This window comes from Saimiri boliviensis, chromosome 1, assembly GCF_048565385.1.
Source record: "Saimiri boliviensis isolate mSaiBol1 chromosome 1, mSaiBol1.pri, whole genome shotgun sequence".
Taxonomy (NCBI): domain Eukaryota; kingdom Metazoa; phylum Chordata; class Mammalia; order Primates; family Cebidae; genus Saimiri; species Saimiri boliviensis.
The window spans coordinates 19495582-19516211 of NC_133449.1; the positions used below are offsets into that span (position 1 = coordinate 19495582).

General features: G+C 40.8%; 1 protein-coding gene across 1 annotated transcript; it reads right to left on the reverse strand.

Annotated features, from left to right (window-relative positions):
• Positions 1-240: 240 nt before the first annotated feature.
• LAPTM4A (lysosomal protein transmembrane 4 alpha) lies at positions 241-18503 on the reverse strand. Its single transcript, XM_003935233.4, has 7 exons — positions 18234-18503; positions 8533-8653; positions 5017-5093; positions 4792-4914; positions 2503-2598; positions 1852-1950; positions 241-864 (listed from the first exon to the last, which is right to left on the reverse strand). The coding sequence occupies exons 1-7, from the start codon at positions 18342-18344 to the stop codon at positions 790-792; spliced, it is 702 nt and encodes a 233-aa protein (XP_003935282.1). The 5' UTR covers positions 18345-18503; the 3' UTR covers positions 241-789.
• Between the last annotated feature and the right edge of the window lie 2127 nt (positions 18504-20630).

Sequence of the window (20630 nt, forward strand, 5' to 3'; positions counted from 1 at the left end):
GAGAACAATGACAAGAACAAAAAGTCTATACATGTTCAGTACAGATCCAACTATCCATTTTTTCTCCCAAATATTTTTAATCCGCAGTTGATTGACTCCATGAATACAGAACCCATGGATACAAATGGCCAACCGTATTCTCAAAGTTAAAAAAAAAACCTGGCACTCCGAATACACTGTAATGGAAAATGTCAGCTTCATTTAAAAAACCAGGTAACAGATTTTAAAAAACGACAATGCTAAGTATTTAAAGAAATTTATTAAAGCATCTTATCACAAAGATGGAAACATATGCAAACTAGAAACATGCAACCATCGTCTTCCACAGTCAAGTCAAAATGTCAAATAATGTTCTTGTTTCCGTAGATTAAAAATTCAGATCTCATACCCAACTACTTAGTCACCCTGAATATTTAAGTCACTCTTCCTGAAAGTACCCAGGATAGCAAATAACAAAATGCAAACTATTATATAAAGAAAGTGCAGTTAAAAAGGAAAATATGTGGCGAGTACCCCCTTTCCCTTCCCACCCCCCAATTAAAGGCAAACAATGGCACTTTGCTCTTAATCTAGATTGTCTTCAAAAACTATTAAAATGTAAAAGACTTAACAACAAAAAAAGATGTTTAATAGAAGTCCAAAAAGCTCCTTAGTGTTTGAAATAAATGCTTAAACAAAAGACAACATATTTTATATCAGACAAGTCTGAAGAGCCCTGAATTGCAGCATTCTGTAAAATAAACAAGACAAAAAGCTGGTACAGGATTTATTGTCAAAGGCAGAATTTCTTCAGGCAGGTAAGTAAGGAGGTGGTGGTTCTTTTTCAGGCATTTTCACAGCCATTTCATAAGTTGGCAAAACATACTGAAGAGAGAAAAAAAATTATCAGATTTCATTCTCCTTTAAAATCCTTTCTAGAATAATTCAGCTTTCAGACTTTTTGCCCTAAATAAGGTTATATAAAACTGTTAGCTAAAATGTTCCGGAGGAGGTGCACAAATAACCTGGAATTTTACCAAGATTGTTAGCGAAGGAGAGGTTGGGGAGAGGCAGAATTCTGCTTCTGGACAAGGATTCCTAGACAGGCAGGCAGTAAGTGCCACTGTTCTGCCCTCATTCCAGTGTGACAAAGTTCCAGTGCCAATTACACTTCAGGTGTTGAGGATTTGGGTTAAGGGGACCCCACTAAAACAAGCAATAGGAAGCCCTCAATAAGATACTGGCTCCTGGATCCTGACTTTCATCAGAATTAGTCTGTAGTCAGGTCATGAACTTCTATCATGTCTTTGAGGGTAACAGGCACACATATGCAGTGGGGGAGTGGCATTCCAATCTAAGTGACTCCAAGTATGACAGCCTAGCTCTAGATGGGCCACATATATTTGATATGCTAAAAACCTGGGAAGTTAGTACAGCAGCAATTAGAGGGCTCTGAAAGGTAGGCTTCCCCAAAAGACCCATGGAACCATCTGCATTCATCTCCCCAGACAGGTCAGCTCCCCCTTTGGATCATATGGATGTTTTCTGAAAACAACACAAATTTCAGTCAATGGAACTCGCCATCCTTAGAAGCCCCAGAATACATGGTCCTAACACAGCTGTCTCCTGTCTTGTCCCCCACAAGCACGACATTCATGAGGGTCTAACAGCCAAACTGGATAAGGCAAGCAACCCATGGACTCAGCATTCCAAGCGGAAAATGTTGAATCCTGCGGATTTTAAGCTTTTTATAAAAATACCCGGGTTCAGGCCCTAACCTATGGTTATGGCATGGAAGAGAAAGGCAAGCTCCAGGTTCTTCTCTTGGAACAGTCAACAGTGCTGGTGACCTTTTATTCAACAGTAGCTAACCTGAGGAGGTGCTTCAAAGGCAGGGTACACAGCAATCTCTGGCACGTTTCGGTTGTTGATGTATTTATAGCAGTTCCAAACACAGTTGATTAGATAAGCCTGGAAGAATAAAAACAAAGTCAACATATGCTAGAAACTCAACAGACTACCTGCTCTAAAATGCCGCTGACTAACAATGCTTTCCCCACACGTCCTCTGTGTAGAAGGGAACTGACCTCTGGGTGGACACAGCACAGGCCAGGCCCTTTCCCTACCTGCTGTCATTTAAATGTCACAAGTTTTATTGCCAACATTTCAGAGAGAAACAAGAGTTGGTGTTTCAATTCAGGTCAACCCAGTGTGCTGCAGAAGAAATTCTGGGTTTCTGAATGTTGGGAATTTTAGTAGATTTTCAATACAAATCATGAACCACTTTCAAAAACCTGAAAAATCGTTCCTTTCACTTACAGAGGGATCCTGACATTTACAACCACTCCTTAAAAACAAGACAGAAAACATTTCCTAGAAGCTATCTCTGCTAGTGTGCCAGAATAAACACTGACCCCACAGTTCCTCAATCTCCTGTGCCTTGTAAGGCGGTAAGGCAGCAAAAAGGTTTAGATTTGCAGTGTCAGTCTCAGTCACCCCCTAAAGATTTCGTCAGCAGTGTACCTTAAAAATGATGAACAAGGCAAAGAACACAAGAACAATGAACAGGAGGCAGCTGGAGTCCAAGGCCAGGAGGTCATCTTTGTAGGGAAAATCAGGCTATTAAAAAAACACACACACATTTACAAGTCAGCCATCGCACTTACACTTGCTGATAACTGAAGAGCATCTGAAGAATACAAAGGCACCAAAGTCAAAAGTGGTATTTTAATACAAATGTGTAAACAGAATGTAAAGTGCTTTTAAGCGTCATCACCATTAATGCATGCTAACAATCACTTTAAGTACACTTGTTTGAAAACCCACAATACTCCAAAAAGTCTAAATAAATTTAGCTCATTTTCTCTTTACTTTTCACTATTTTCCATCTTTCTGGCCTTTGGAAAAACACTATCCCCTAAATGGCCCTGGAGATATGTTCCTGTGTCACTTGCGTCTTTAACTCAGGAGATGCTCAGATCTATATAAGTTCTACAGATAAACTGGGCCATTTAAATGCTCTATGGGGAAAATTATTTTTCTAAATTCCAGACGTTCATCTCAACTCTCATCAGACAGGAGCAAAAAGACATCCACTTGTTACAAACCCAGGCAAGACACAAGTTTTACTGCAGACCCTCTGTTCTACTGAAAAGCATCAGCTATATTCATTTAAATACTTATTCACACCTGACTGTGTACAAGGCAATGAGCTAAGTTCAGGGAGAAAGGCATTATAAAAGAAGAATTTAACATGTAAAGGCTAGCCAACAGAAGAAATACCTTCCAGTCTGAAGCACTAAGTGAACAAAACAGAGAGAAAACACGGTCTGTAAAGGGAATAATAAATTCATTTTTATGTTCTTTTCTATAAAGCTCATTTTAATTTTTTAAAGTTATACTTGTTTTTAATGGAAATGTCAATATGAAGGCCTAAATAATTACATTTTCATTTAAAAAGCAGCATAAACAGAAATACCAAAGGAATGGAAAAAAAATAGAAAAACAATTAAAAAGAACCCACCACATACCACTCCCCAAACCCAAGGCAGGTGTCTCCCTGGGTGGGGGTGGGGGGGGACCTGTTTTTTTGTTCCTCATCTGTAAACAAAAGGACAAACACAGAAGGGAGCTGCTCATGAGGGAATGCTATGCTAAGGGTTTTATTCAGAAGGCAGGGAGGCACCACTTGAAATTTCTCCACTGGAGACAACATGAGCAGAGAACCACACTGAAGAGGCTGCTGACCATGGCTGACCAGGCCAACAGGCCCTGCCCCTGGCCACCTCTCTCCAGCCTTCCCCACTCTCCCTCTGTGTGCCAGCCACCATGGCCAGCTTCTAGTGCCCTCACTATACACCATGCTGCTTCTTGCCTCAAGGTCTCTATTTTACCTGGAACATCGTCTTCTATACTTTCTCTATTCAAATCTCACTTCCCAGCCCAGGTTTAGTTCCCATGTGATATCCACTCCCATAGGAACCGACAATGGTATGTCAGTAACTGTCAACTTCCTGATTCCTTCACCAGGAAGTCAGCTCCGCTGATTCATCGCTGTGACCTAGCAGAGTGCCTTACACCTAAGAGCAACCAGCAAATGTTTTCGGAATAAATGAAGGACACATTTGGTGGTGTGCAAAATGGGCCAGGCAGGAAATCTGGAAGTGGGAAGCCAAGTTCTGAAAGACAGCACTTTGGAAATAAACTGAGGATGCCCCTGCCAATCTTCAACTACCTGGATCCCACATCTCCTTCTGACCACTTCCATGAAATCCTCTTTGGCCCCTCAATCCAGAGTTTTCCCGGCCCCCTCCATATGACATGAATCCAAGTTCCTCATTGGCTGCAGCGGTGACAGCTCCCATTTGTTATCACAGACATCTTCATGTATCTTGACTCCCCCCCAAATATTATGGTTTGCTCACTAAAGATGAGACAGTTATCTTTAGATCACCAACACTGCCTAGCATAGGGCTATAAACACGATAGGCACTGGAATACTTGTCACAGACGTTTGTAAAGAAAAAAAGCTGATCACTTAAAGAGTGCCATACACAGTCAAATTACTGTACCTTTGATTCACTCAAAAAGAAAAGCTGAACTACGAGTTCCACAATATCCATTTCTAGGAACTCTTAATAATGAATTATCCAAATGTACGGTAAGAAATTACTTTTATCTTGCTAGTTTTGTCACAGTAGCAAAGAGAACAGAAATAATTATTTTAAGACACTTTCAAAAGCAAGTGTAGCTAAAAATACCTAAGGCTGACTCAGAATTTCAATGTAAACATTTTTTAGCAAACACACTTACCAATTGATCCAGATATTCTTTGATTCTTGGCAAATAGGTGAGAGAACTAATAGCAACCAGGCAACTGAGGACGAAGTCAAAAAGCCGGTAACAGAAGAATGGAATCAGCCAACCCACTTGATACTGGAGAAAAAAAATCACCACCACAATATTGTAATCACATATATGAAATGATTAACTTCCCCTAAGGTCAATCTCTAAAAGCTGAAAATACAGTATACTTACAGAAATTGCTCCATAAACCAGCATTGAACTGATTATAAACATAAGAACAGAGACGGCAAAAAGAACACAGGCATTATCTAAAAAAACAAAAACAAAAATCTAATTAAGCTACTTATACAACAAAAAGAACAAAACGTCATTTAGAGCTAGCTTTAAAATATTTAAATTTAAATATTTTCAAAATTTTTGAAATATAAAAAGATCTATAAAAAGATCTAAGGCCAAGAGGGTAAAAAAAAAAAAAATCAAAGTCTCAGCATGAAGTAATGAACCTTGAGACATTCACACAAAGCACGTATTTGTTAAACTGCTACAACAACTCACTGACATGGGTTTAGGATGGCACATGAACCACATTCTCTGCTAGAGAAACAGGTCCCTGTGCCTTAGGAGTCCAGGAGTCTGAAGATGTGCAAACTGATCATTATAATTCAATGCGTCAAGTGGTACAAAAGAGGCAGAAGCAATTTGCTTTGTCTGAAGCATCAGGAAAAAATACGAAGAAATGACACAAGATGGGTCTTATGAGATGAGTAGGGTTTAACTTGAAGGAATGGCTGGCATTTGCTTAAAAGACAGATGCATTAAACTCAGAATGCTACATACATTACCTCTTGACCTAGATAAATATAACCTGAAATTCCAAGTTCTCCATTAATCCTGTTTCCCCACCCAACCTCCCAAACATTAAAACGCACTGCTTCCTGCACCCTGGTATCTACGCTACACAAACTACTTTCTTCTTTGTTCTTCAACTCTTCCTCAAATTGTTCCAACTCTCCATTAATCCATGCTCACTAGTTTTTTCACAAAACAAAACAGCCAGCAATCTCAAGCAATTCTAAACCATGCATAAATTATTCGAGTTTCTTAGCACAAATCTGTAGTTGATCCCGGGCAGTGTTTTTTTTTTTTTTTTTTTGGAGACAAGAGTCTTGCTCTGTCACCCAGGCTGGAGGAGTACAGTGGCGCAATCGTGGTTCACTGCAACCTCCTCCACCTCCCTGGTTCAAATGATTCTTGTGCCTTAGCCTCCAGAGCAGGTGAAATTACAGACACATACCACCACATCTGGCTAATGTTTGTATTTCTAGTAGAGATGAGCTTTCACCATGTTGGCCAGGCTGGTTCAAATTCCCAACCTCAGGTGATACATCTGGGCAGAGATTAAGAAACTGAGGGGGACGGGCATGGCAAGCCACACATATAATCTCAGTACTTTGGGAGGCTAAGGCGGGAAAATCACTTGAGGCCAGGAGTTTAAGACCAGCCTGGGCAATAAAGCAAGACCTCATATCTACAAAAGATGCTTCAAAAATTAAAAAAAAAAAACAAAAAACTGGGGGCATTAATTATGATGACTAATTAGAACAACTGTTGAATATTCCTCATTGGGTAAATGTAACTTTTTTTTTTTTTTTTGAGACAGAGTCTTGCTCTGTCACCCAGGCTGGAGTGCACTGGTGCGATCTTGGCTCACTGCAATCTCTGCCTCCTGGGTTCAAGTGATTCTCTTGCCTCAGCCGCCAGAGTAGCTAGGATTGCAGGCCCACGCCACCACGCCCAGCTAAATTTTGTATTTTTAGTGGAGACAGGGTTTCACCATGTTGGCCAGGCTGGTCTCAAACTTCTGATCTCAACTGATTCACCCACGTCAGCCTCCCAAAGTGCTGGGATTATAGGCGTGCCCACGTCAGCCTCCCAAAGTGCTGGGATTATAGGCGTGAGCCACCATGCCCAGCATGTATATATCATCTTTTCACTAGGCAGTAAAACATCATCAGTATTTGGCACTAAACTAAAAATAGCCCTCTTTATTTTTTCTTAGAGGACAAATGTTAAGAATTTAAGGGACTTCCCCACTACAACATGCAAACTACCACTTGGAAAAATTCAGGTTAAAAACAAAATATGAAATTAAACCGGTATTATCAAATTTGAAAGCAAAATTTGTGATTCAAACAATCAGCTTTCAAGAGTCTGCTGTGGGGTGGGCACAGTGGCTCATGCCTGTAATCGCAGCACTTTGGGAGGCTGAGGTGGGAGGGTCACTTAAAGTTGGGAGCTCAAGATTGGCCTGGTAAATATAGGGAGACCCCTATATCTCCACAAAAAACATTAGCTACTCAGGTAGCTGAGGTGGGAGGATCACTTGAGCTCAGGAATTCTGGGTCACAGTGAGGTATTACTGTACCACTGCACTCTAGCTGGGGCAACAAAGACCTTGTCTTTAAAAAATGTTTTTAAACAAACAAATAATATAAATGCAATTTAAAAAATGAAGGGCATTTATCCCATTCATGAGGGTGGAGCCCTCATAGCCTAATCACCACCCAAGGGCCCCACCTCTTAATATCATCACCTTGGAGATTAAGCTCCAACATATGAATTTTGGAGGCACACATATATTCGAACCAGAGCAACTTTCTTCTATTAGTAGCTACATTTAAAAAACAAAAAAGGCTTCTGAAGACTGCACGCTTATTTTGATTTCTTAAAGTATTAAAACAATAAAGTGAAGTTCAAGGTTTTATACTGGAACAAAGAGCAAAACAGGGGAAATGGGGTGGCAGGTGAGAAATACACAGGATGCCTGGAACAACAGACATTCTGGTATGCTGCTACCAGGGAATAATAGGTCTAAAGAGGTGATTTATGCGAATGTTCCAGTGTTACTCTAGGATTAACCCAATGTTGTTTCTCTCCATCTGAACAGAAATATATATAGTAACTGTGACTCTGAGCAAAAGACATCACCAATAGTTAAATAATTTGTATTTCACATTTTACTGTAATAGCCTATTTGCTCCATGAGCAAATCTCCCAGCCCAACATTTGTCCACTGGCCCTCAAAGGTTTACAGTTTGTTTTTATTTCATTTCTTTCTCCCTGGTATCTGAGAGTCAAGGTACATTTTACACATTTCTCAAAAACCTAATAGTCATTGGATTTTCTGGCTAGAAATGCTCTATTGTAATCCTCGCTGAATGTCTCTGAGAACCCCATCAAAATGCTTTCCTGCCTCAGTAAGAATGACTTAAATTTAACTTGTTACCCTTATTATGTAATCATTTTAACTTTCTGAAATGTAACTTAAGCATAAACTAATCAATCCTCTAAATAACTAGTTTGTATGGAGAGAGAGACACATGTGCCAAATAACATTATGGTCAACAATTGACTACATATATGATGATGGTTCCGTAACACTGTAATAGTGTATTTACAGTATTACTATGTTTTTGTATCTTTAGATACACACGTATTTGCCATTGCATGACTACTGCCTACAGCATTCAGTACAGTAATCTGCTGTACAGGTTTTAGCCTAGGAGCCTCTACCATTTAGCCTAGGTGTATAGTAGGCTATGCTATCCAGGTTTGTGTAAGTACACCCTATGATGTTCACGCAACAAAATCACCCAATGACATTTCTCAGAATGTGTCCCCATCATTAAAAACACATGACTGTATATAAAAATTAGCAGGGGAGATTTTTTTCAATTAAACACATACCAGCCATTCTCTCAGATGAATAGTAATTACCGATGACTTCATATTGAATGTTGACAGCTGGCATGGAGTTTGGATGAGTCACTTCCACAGTCAGCAAAATTGCCATCAATAGGTTTACTACCTGTAAAAGATAACATTCTATCAGTTACATTAATTACCATCAGGATGTAATCTTAGCACAATCTCTAGATATCTTCTCATGTTTAAGATTGTCTTACATGAAGTAACAAAGATATAAAACAGTGGGAGACTACCTTGAGATCAAACATTATGCAACTACCACTATGAGAATAATTAAAAAATAAATATTTTATAAAGTATAATATTAACCATTTCAAAGCATAAGATGCTTAACCAATACACCAGAATAAAATGACACAAAAATTAAAACTAAAGAATCATTATAAATGGTTCATGTTCAAAACTGCACATTTATTCATATACCAAACTCAGAATTTCTGGGTATAAAGAAGTTACTGTTCATCATTATATTTATTCATCAGATGCCTGAAATCCCTCCACAGCATCTGGTGATAGAGAACTATTTTCTCTTGAGCTAGACTCAAATGCTTAAGAGACTTAACAAGATGTTGAATGTCACTTAACTCATCTACTGGTCTTAATTCTACCTTTTTTGTTTGTTTGTTTGTGTTTTTGAGATGGAGTCTCACTCTGTCACCCAGGCTGGATTGCAGCAGTGCAATCTTGGCTCACTGAAGCCTCCACTTCCCAGACTCATGTGATCCTCAGCCTCTGGGTAGCTGGGATTACAGGTGCCCACCACCATGCCTGGGTAATTTTTGTATTTTTAGTAGAGACAGGGCTTCACTGTGTTGGCCAGGCTGGTCTCTAATTCTTGACCTGAAGTGATTCACCCAGCCCCACCCAGCCTCCCAAAGTGCTGGGGTTACAGGTGTGAGGCACCACACGCAGCCTGAATTCTACCTTTTGAGATAATGTGCTCTCCCTTCTAAATAAGTGCTCCAATACCTGAAAATAGCCTCCAAATACTGTGTTTTCTAGAATAGACATTCAGGTCTCTAAGTCATTCCTCTGACTGGCATGTTTCCTAGCTACCTACTTCCCTTTTGTTTCCCTCTTTACACACATGCTCCAGTTTTATGTATATTAAAATTAGGTAAAATCATCCTGGTCAGAACACAATGGGATCTCAGTTCTCATATGCTAGCTAACAAATTTCAATCAGTGCAACCTAAAGTTGTACTGTTTTGTTTTTGTTTTTGTTTTTGGTAGAAACAAGGTCTCACTCACCATGTTGCCTAGTCTGGTCTTAAACTCTTGGCCTCAGGTAATTCTCCTGCCTTGGCCTCCCAACATGTTGGGATAAGAGGCGTGAGTCACGGCACCCAGCCTGCATTGGCTTTATAAATTTTCTGAGTAACACATGCAAGTAACTCCCTAAAACACCAAGTTCTTTTTCACGCTTGATTGTGCTAAGCCACCTCCTGTACCTGTACAGTTGGATTCAGAGGCTCAAACATAAGCCTTACTATACGTGCAACTGAATTTCATCTTACTACATTCTTGCCTGTGAAGATTTCCTAGATATAGATTCTGACACACTATTTACTGCCTGTCTCAGCTTCCTGAATTTATCATCAGCATGTAATCAGTATCTCCATCTAAGTCACTAACAAAAGAGAACAGAGCTGAGAACAAAGCTGCCAGAGGCTGCCCCTTCCCATTAACCAGCAACTTCTGAATAAAATTCTTTACCTATAGAGGAATATCCTGCTGAAATCCCATCATAATATCTGGTGAATTTGCCTAGTCTCCATGGATTGTAAATCCATTTTGAAAGAAAATGAGTTGTGCCTATACTTGCTGGCCAATCCCTGCAGTATCCCAGGAGGCTACACTGTATTTAAGTACTAAGAAAGAGTACTGTTAATGATTTAAGATAGAAATCTCACCTAGGATTGGAGTTAGGCCTCCTTTACCTAGTTAAATTCACAGAATCTGCCCTCCTTCCCTTTGTGAAAATGTGAACGTTTGGTACTTTCAAGGGTCATTAAATTCCTATCAATAGTATTTTATTTTTATTTAGTTTCTGAGATGGAGTCTCGCTCCATCGCTCAGGTCGGAGCACAGTGGTACAATCTCAGCTCACGGCAGCCTCCACCTCCTGGGTTCAAGCGATTCTTCTGCATCAGTAGTCCCAAGTAGCTGGGACTTTTCTGAGACTAAGCCTCGCTCTGTCGCCCATGCTAAAGTACAGTGGCACGATCTTGGCTCGCTGTAGCCTCCACCTCCTGGGTTCAAGTGATTCTCCCACCTCAGCCTCCCAAGTAGCTAGGACTACAGGCACACACCATTAAGCCTGGCTAATTTTTCTATTTTTAGTAGAGATGGGGTTTCATCATGTTGGCCAGGCTGCTCTCACATTCCTAACCTCAAGTGATCCACCCTCCTCAGCCTCCCAAAGTGCTGGGATTACAGGTGTGGGCCACTGCGCCCAGCCAGCTATCAACAGTATTTTAAACAAACTATTAAATACTTCTTCCCTTTCACCTTGAATGATAAACACACAGGATATGCATTTTCCTTTTATCAGCTGAAGTCATTTCACTATCATCTGCTAGATAAGCAGATCAAGTTTTATCTTTAGGGTAGATGATCTAAACAACGTCACAATATCAAATCTGGAATCAACCAGTATTTATTGAGGATACACTCTAAGACGTGTATTTACATATATTACTTCACATATTCCTCACGACAACCCGTGAAGTATATTACTAAAGCCCACGTGCAGATGGGGAAACTAAGATTCAGTAAAGCCATGTAACTTGTGTTAAGCTTGCTGAGCTGACAAACGGGAGAATCAGGATACAAATCCGGTATTTAAGACATCCTGCTTCTCAGCACTATATAATTATTAATAACCATCCCCCAATAACTCTTGTTTGAGGTCTTTCCAAAAGAAACCATTATCTAAGGCTATAAAATGTTTATACTTTACTATGTTCAGCAGCATGCCTCTTTCCTTGCATTGTTCAGAGGCAAGGTACATTAACTTTCAATTCTTTAGAGGACTTACCAGGAACAATCACTTTTGCAAGGTGGCTCCCCAGGTGAAGGCTGATTTGTTGCCCACATTTACTCCAACAGTTTTGGCCAGTGTGTATGGGGTATGAGTATGAGCTAATACAACTAGGCAAATTAATTACTGAACAATCAGATATATCTACTAAAACATTATACGTCTGTGTATGGAAATCAGTTTGAAATCAATTCAGCAAACTCTTGCTTGCTAAACACAGAATAGTCACAGTGAAAAAGCTCTTTGCGGTACAGAAATTCTTTTGTCAAGAAAAGCATGCAAACCCAATTATTAAACGAAGGGAATGACATGCCAAAAATGTTTAGGAGTTCTATTTTCCCTTCTTAAATATTTTTATTACATGAAAGATTTCTAAAAATCGCACACCTATATATAGTTCCAGCTACTTGGGAGGCTGAGGTGGGAAGGACTGCCTGAGCTCTGGAGACCAGCCTGGGCAACAACAGCAAGACTATCCCTTAAAAAAACAAACAAAACAAAACAAAACAAAAACCTCTTTTCTTCTCTTCCATGGATAAGTCACACGCTCATCCATTGTATCTTCTTTTAGTGACACTTCAAATTTCATTTCACTGTAGGTCATATTCCTGATTATTAAACAAAATAAATCGTAGGACTAATCAAAGGGATCAAGAATAGTGAAACAAATTTCAGTGCTACTTAAAGCTTTTTTCAAATCTTCTTTAATTATATTCCATTAGATCGCATCACTTCATTAGAACCCCAACTTTAAGTATTACACTGGAAAATCCATCCTTGCAACTTTTTAAAAAATTTTGTGTAGAGATGGCATCTCACTATGTTGTCCAGTCTGGTCTTGAACTCCTGGCCTCAAGTGATCCTACCACATTGGCCTCCCAAAGTACTAGAATGACAGGCATGAGCCACCGCTCCTGGCATCCTTGTGATCTTAAAGATATTCACCAATGAACACCTACCTGTGCTCATATATAAGCCCTGGCAACTTACCTCTGATTAAAGCTGATATTTCTAAGTCACATATTTAGTTTTTCAAAAAAATACATAACATTAACTGTAGTCTTACAATATCAAATTTCTCTGAAAATATCCACCTATGTACAAACTATTCCAAATATTTATTCCTGATTCTTTTTTTTTTCCTTTTGCTGTATTCAGGAAAGAAAGAAAATAAAAATGTAATTTAAAAAGAATGATTAAGCTGGGGACACTGGTGTGTGCCTGTAGCCCCAGCTAGTCAGGTGCCTGAGGTGCGAGGATCACTTAAGCCCAGCTCAACACTGCAGTATGCTATAATCATGCTGCTGCACACCAGCACAGGCAACATAGCAAGACCCTACCTCTTAAAAAAACATTATTCACTTCTAAACTTGGCAATAGGGACAGGTATACAATGCAGCAATATTTTAGCAGCATGGGCTTCAATTCACCACTCAATGTGGGAACAGTACTGTAATCAGTCAAACCATGTGGTGTGCATTGTTTTTGAAAGCTTCTTGTACATCTTATAAGTGTGTACAATAAGAAATGTGTTAGATATGACTTGTTACAAAATAATTGTATCAGATCCATGGAAGCACAGGGTTTAGAGAGAGTGATTCTTTGTTTTCTCGGTTCATTGTCACATCTATTCCAGAAGATTCTTTGAAGACTTTTTAAAAAATCATTCTTCTTCAGTTTTCCTGCACAGTGTAATTTGCCCAGATGCAGTATCTACTGAGATAATAATTAAAACAGTGTGTCTGGTTTAAGGAGGCATCCAGATAAGGGATTCCCATGAAGAGAAAGCACCCACAGGAGAGTCAATCTACAGAACTAAGCAAAGTCTGTTATCTCATAATGATCAAAATTTACTATCTTTAAAACTTTTTTTTTCAAGAGACAGGGTCTCCCTATGTTGCCCTGGTTGGAGTGCAGTAGCTATTCAGTGTGATATCACTACTGATCAGCACAGGAGTTTCTGACCTGCTCCATTTCTGACCTGGGCCGGTTCACCCCTCCTTAGGCAACCTGGTGGTCCCCCGCTCCCAGGATGTCACTATATTGATGCCAAACTTAGTGCAGACACCGGATTGGCATAGTGCACTACAGCCCAGAACTCCTGGACTCAAGCGATCCTCCAGCCTCAGCCTCACAGGTAGCTGGTACTACAGGCACATGCCACCAAGCCTGGCTTAAAACGTTTTTTAAATGTACAGCCAATCTACAGAACTAAGCAAAGTCTATTATCTGAAAAAGATCAAAATTGACTGTCTTTAAAACATTCTTTAAATGTATAATTAAAAGTTTTGTTGTTTACTGTTAGATGTAAAGACAAATGAGTATTCATATTTTTTGGAGGAGACAATTCATTTAACAAATGTATAATGAACACCTCAAATGTTTTAATTAATAAGTTAGCCACCACACATTTTGTTTTGAGATAGGGTCTCACTCTGTCACCCAGGATCAAGAGTAGTAGCGTGATCTAGGCTCGCTGCAACCTCTGCCTCCAGGCTCGAGAGATCCTCCCACTTCAGCCTCCACAGTAGCTGGGACTACAGGCATGCACCACCACACCACGTCCCACTAATATACATATATATATATATACATATACACACATATTCATATACATATACATATATTTTTGTTTGTAGAGACGGGGTTTCATCATGTTGCTCAGGCTGGTCTCGGACTCCTGGGCTCTGGCAATCTGCCTGCCTTGGCCTCCCAAAGTGCTGGGATTACAGGCGTGAGCTACTGCCCCCAGCCCAGCAACACATTTATAAAGTAAGATATCACCCTTTTCCCTCCAGGAGAACATCTTGCTGTAGAGAGAAAAATACAGAGCAAAAGACAATCATACCAATGTGTCCTGAGTACTATTTATTTAATAAGTACATACAAGAAGCATCTAGAAACTTTTGCAGGTGCACCATCAGAAAAACAGACCCCTCTGGTTAGGAAGTGAAGAAAGCTTTACCATGAAAATATGTAAGCTAAGCATTAAATTACCTGGAATTGGCAAAATGTTGTTCATGGCTGAAGCTGGATGACGAATAAACGAGAGGTTTTCATACTATTTCACCACTTTTGTCTGTATGAAAACTTCCTTAACAAAGTTTTTAGAAAGTGACTTGGGAGGACACATTTCAAGAAGGAACAGCATATGCAAAGGCAGAGGCACAAAACTTCCTTAGTTTAAGGAAGGAAACTAACTGAAATATAAACAAGCTATGCTTAAAGTCAGACCTGAGGGCTGGAAAGGAATAGAGCTTAAGGAAACCTGTTTTTACTTCTCTCCCAGATACATAATTTCAAACTGCTTATGGTTGAGACACTCATGAACAATTAGCCATATATTAAGTCCAAGAGATAAAATTATTACAAATGCTCAAAATGTATTCTTGCAGTACACACCATTAACCACAAAGTAAGTGTATCTACTGCGGCAGACTATTAAGTCCATTTTCAATTATTCAATAAACATTTGAGCTTATACCTCCTAAAAACACTTGTTTAAAATCAACTGGCTTCAAATTCTTCAATAAATGATAGCAAAAACAATTTCAGGAATGCCAGAATTTAAACTTGAGCTCATCTGGAAATTTCCTGTTACTTAACCAGGTATGCTTCTTTTCAATCTAAAATACCAAAGGCTAACACTTCAGCGCTGGTACATCCGGTGTGTATAATAAGTGGTTCTGGCTTTCTCTATGTCCTACAGCACTATTTGATACCATACAATGAATACTTTAGTAGATAGTATTACAATACTTTAACACTAGACCAGCAAAAGCCATGGCTAGAAAGCAATGAGACTATATCAAATACAGTCACTGATAGCGAGGGAGAGGGACACCCCCAAGTTCCATGCAACACAGGGGAAATCATCATCTCAGAAGTCTGGCCCAGGCAAGTAAAGAGAAACATAAATATTCTCCTATGGAGACTGTGAATTATTGCCTCACCAGGAATCAATGAAGAGAATACCTTGACAAGATAAGTAGGGAGGGAAGTGATATTTAATGCTCACTCATCCCCATATTGTTTCTCTGTCTTAGTAAAGCAGCTTCTGAGAACAAAATAGACTGCTTCGACAAGCCCTCTTAGTTTCAAAGTATTATACTACATTTTGGACTAGGTGGTCTTGTATCGTAAGTCTTACATATCTCCCCAAGTTGGCAGAGACTGTCTTTACATTGCTACGGTACTGAAGCTACATCTTTGAAAGTCATCAACAATACTATAATAAACAAAACCAATGGCCTTTTCCCAGTACTTACTCTGATTAGAATCTTATGTTACTGATTACCTTCGCCTTCTCCTTCATCACTGTACCATAAATTTTTCATACCTGTGTTCCAAGTTCTTTGTGATAACATAAACATCTTAAGGGCATATGCTGTGTTAGACAAGAAACATTTGAGAATCTAACATCTGGCAGGTAATAGGAAAACAGAAGACAAATGACACATGGTCCCTGTGTTTATTCCTTTTGTATATCCACCAAAGCCTTTTACACTGCAGATAGTCAGTAAATCGCAATCAATTTAAGACAGGTGAAATGATTTAAGCAGTTTACAATAAAATGTTTTACACTAACCTGAGAAGTCTATGCAAAATAAGAACAGCTATGGCATCTTTTCAAAATTGTGAAACTAAAGCATGGTCTTCAGAAATACATGAATCCTTCTCACAACAAAAGCTTAAAGTAGGGAACAGATGTAAGCTCCTCCCTACTTTGTAAGAATAAACGCCCCTGCTAAGTTTTTCTCTTTGCATTTTGAGTTTCCTGTTTGTAGTTCCCACTTTCTCCTGCTATTCTATTCATCTTCCAAGCTGAACCCATAGCATGAAAAAAAAAATCTGCCTAAAAAAACTGAAAAGAAATACAGCCAATTACATCCGGATGGTTGAAATAGAAATGGTGGTATTCTCAAGTAGTTAGGAACCCTTTGTTCTGTGAGTAGAGGGAAGGATCCGAGAAGAAACGGGAAGACTCAGACTGCAGGCGAGAGAGAGCCAGGCCGATGGATTCTCTTAGTTAAGTAGGAGAGAAGGTCCTCTTCTGGGGGTGAGGAAGACGGAACTGAGTAAGAGGCTGGAGGATAGTCAAGGTTAGAATTATTCACTTAGGGAAATAGAAGACAGAGATAAGAACAAACAAAAGAAATTAGACCCAGCCCCTCAGCAAAATGGAGAAGATAGAAAACGAAGTTAGAAACATAATGCAGCTGATGGTCATTACTTTGTTTAGAATTCCAAATCAGTTAAAATACAGAACAAAAGAGTCTCTGTGGGAAAATGTGATATAGTTCTACCAATAAGACGGTATTTTTGAATATAAAAGTATAGAAAACAAGAAAATAAACAGCACAAGCAAACCTACACGTTCAAGTTGTGTTGTTTTTTAAATGTACACCAGAAACAAGACGGTAACTAACAACAGGGCAGGTAGGAGGAAAGTGGAGTCAGGTAGTCCCCGAGGGTGGGCCAGGAAACAGTATCTGCCTCATTTAAGATGATTCGCATCTGGCGTTTGTCCAAATGCTTACTAATGATTTCAAGACAACGGGTGGGGAGAAGCAGCGGGTACAGAGAAAAACAGATTGCATCTGGGATAACTCTCTTCCTCTTTTGCAGTTCAGTTAAATATCAAAAACAGCACGATATCATCAAGGTGCACTCCCCACACAACCATATTCACGACGTCATTAAAGAAAGTGGCCAAGCCGACCATGCAAGAAGTTCGTCACAGCTTCCGTGAAGTCTTAATAACCTAAAACTACCTAAACTGAATCACGTAATTGGAAGTCACGTACAAGTTAGGTTTAATGTGCATGGATACTATAAACGGTTAATTAAAAAAGAAAAATCACAAACATATTACTAGTGAACCACCAGTCAACAAGTGTCAACTTGGTTAGGACAGCTCTTGGAACCCAGAAGATACCAGCGTAGGTGGCCAGGACGGAGAGGGCTCTCCATAAAGGTCTCCGTAAAAACAGCGGGTCGGCTGCGAAGAGCATCTACCGCGCAGGGAGGAGGCCGCACCAGGACAAAAGCTGGTCAGGCGTCAACTCGGGCAAATGCTATCGCCCCCAAGCGATTCTGAAGACTCGAAAAAGAGGCATTGTAACAAAACAAAGTCCAGGAAACAGACGACGGGATTACCACTGGATCTTTCGCTTTCCCAACCGGGAGGCAACGTCGAAACGAAACTGCATTTATCAAGGTCCGCTCCTAATTGTTTCATTAGGGGGAAAAATTCCAGGGAGCAGTGGGTAGGAGGAAGGGAGGGGCTGCCTTTCAGATCGCAGAAATACAAAAAGAGCCAAAACAGAGGAATTCCCACCACATCCTAGCACCCCCGTCCCTTGGCCTGAAACGCCTCTGCTCTCCCAAGCCAGCTTTTCTCCTCAAATTCTTGCCAAAGAACAATCTCCCCATGCACACCACCCCCCACTCCGATTCCTGTACTAGGTTCCTTCCCCAGAGTCCTTGGACTTCATCTAGAGTTGGCGCGCCCTAAAAAGCAGCGTCCCTCCACGTTCCCGCCCAGCCCAACACCCCGTTTCCAGTCCCACCCCCTCCGCACCAGGCCTGGCTCCCCAGGGCCCCTGGTCGTGCGCGCCACGCCCGCCCGCCTTACCATGTACCAGGTCCCCAGGATGATGGTCCCGGTGCGGACATGGCAACAGCCGCAGCACCGGGTGCTGTAGAACCGGTCGCTGCGGCTCCGCTTGAAAGTCATGGACACCATCGGGAATCTCGCGGACCTTTCTTGGCCGGGCCCCTAACAAACGTTCTCCACCCTGCAGTCAAACTCAAACGGCTCGGTCACGGGCTCCAAAACCAAACGACGCGTCTTCAAGCCCGCCCCCGACCTGGAACCTGGTCAGCTCCTTCGCGCCTGCGCACTGAGAGCAGCGACTTCGGCTTACCCACCCCTCTTCCTCCACATAGGCCAATGGAGAGCGCAAGGCTGGATGGACCCGACTTCTGATTGGAAGAACTAGGAGATTGACAAGACCTCACGCCCAATTAGAAGTGCAACTCTCCTCAGCCAGTCTCCGCCTGTTACTTGAGGGCAAGGGCTGGTTCTTGGGCCTAGGATAGCTGTAGCCCCGTAGTTCACCATCCCCGAGATAAGACCCACAAGAAAAGAGGCATTTAATGGGAAAAAGGAGACACGAGATGGTGCAGATGGCACAAAGCAGGCACCGAAGGCTTTCCTGAGCACAGTGTGCCACGTACCGCTTCGGAAGCGTCACGGGCTGGTCACGTGACCTTTGCGCGCAGCTCGATTATTGGGCGGGCCAGGGGTGGGGTCTGTTAGGAAGGGGCGGGACCAAGCCCAGCGCGGAGATGCCCTCACCCCTGCTGCGGCAATGGGGGGCTTCCTGGACGGGTGGAGGGATTGAATTTACACCCTCCCCTCCCTCCGAAGCCTCCTTTGTGGGGGCGAGGAAATACCATCCAACCTTGCCAAAGGCAAAAGGATTGAGAATAAATGAAAACAAGATAACGTAGAACAGCTTAGCTGCTGGGTTTTTAGAGATGAGTGATTTTTTTTGTAGGGAAAAATCATGAAACACATTGAAATGGACCAAAAAATTACTGAATGTCTTCAGTGAAAAAACAGCCATAGTTTGGCACCCCGTCCTGGGCATTCTGTTGCTGGGTGGGGCTGTTCGCCTTTCTTTGTGGTGCTCTGCACAACTGTAAGACCTCTCCACTGGATTTCAAATCGTTATCTTACCCCTCCTTGGGAAAAGCTATTTTGCATTGATACGTAAATTCATTCCCCAGTCCTGATTCAACGATATAGGTGGATGCTTTAAATTCTGCTTAGAGCTGATTCTAGCAGCTTACTGGTCCCTGGTTAATGAGTAAATAAATTTTTTACAAGGTTCATTTGTATTTGTGTGAGACCTGTGACTTTATCTTTAAAAAATGTATTTATCATTTTAATGCTTTGGTAAACACACTTCTTTTCAGAGAACAGAAAGAACTTCCCTTCTGCCAGGTATTTCTTAGCCAAAGACCACAGTGAATTCAGAGTAAAGTTTATATCTTTGGCATGGCTTCTTTGAAAACTGCCTGAAATTATGTACTTATTTGTAGATTATCTTCCCAATAAAATACAAATTCTGGAAGAGTAGAGACTATTTGTTCACCACTGAAAGAGTTGTCCATGGAGCCTACTTTCAAACTATCTGGGAAGCAGTAGTTAAGCGAACCCACGCTAAAGGATGGAGTGTGACTGGCTATTTAACTCAGAATGAATTATGACATTTCTCTGCTTATATAGGGAGTACATTATCTTAACCCGACCCCCACTATTACATATTCCTTATTTCATTCTAGGCACAGATCCAATCATTTTATTTTGAATCATTTCATTCCTACAACTCAATGAGCTAGGTACTTTTATATTATTTAACACTACAGAGAAGTTAAATCACATGTCCGAGATTGCAAGGCCAGTGTCAGAACTGAGATTAAAACCTGTTGTGCCAATGGTTTCCAAACTTTGCTGCACATTGGAATCACCTGAGGATCTTTAATAACCATTGATGCCTGCTTACTATTCCAGACATTCTGATTTGGGTGAGACCTGGGAATTGAAATTTGTAAAAGCTCTCCAGGTGATTCTAATGTGCAGCACTGTTATTCTTTCTTGATATGAAATGTGGCAGACACAAATAAATATAATACAATTAAAAAGCTAGAATAAAAAGATCAGGGGAAATTATCTGATTTCTCTAAAAGCCAAAATCAATTCAAAATCAGTCGTACCTAACATGGCATCAGATCAGCTTGTAAGGGCTGCTTTCCCTGTACTGGGACTACCCAAGGCGAGGAACCAGGGACGTGTAAATCATTAGAGCTGCTGCAGAAGTGCATCTGAAAGCAATAATTTAAGCATCCCCTGAGAATGACCCTGTATGGCAGATGCACCTGAATGTGTGCGCTGAGCTAGGGAATCTGGGAGTGGCCAAACCGGAGATGCGTTGCTTGCCTATGATAAATAACTTAAACCCCA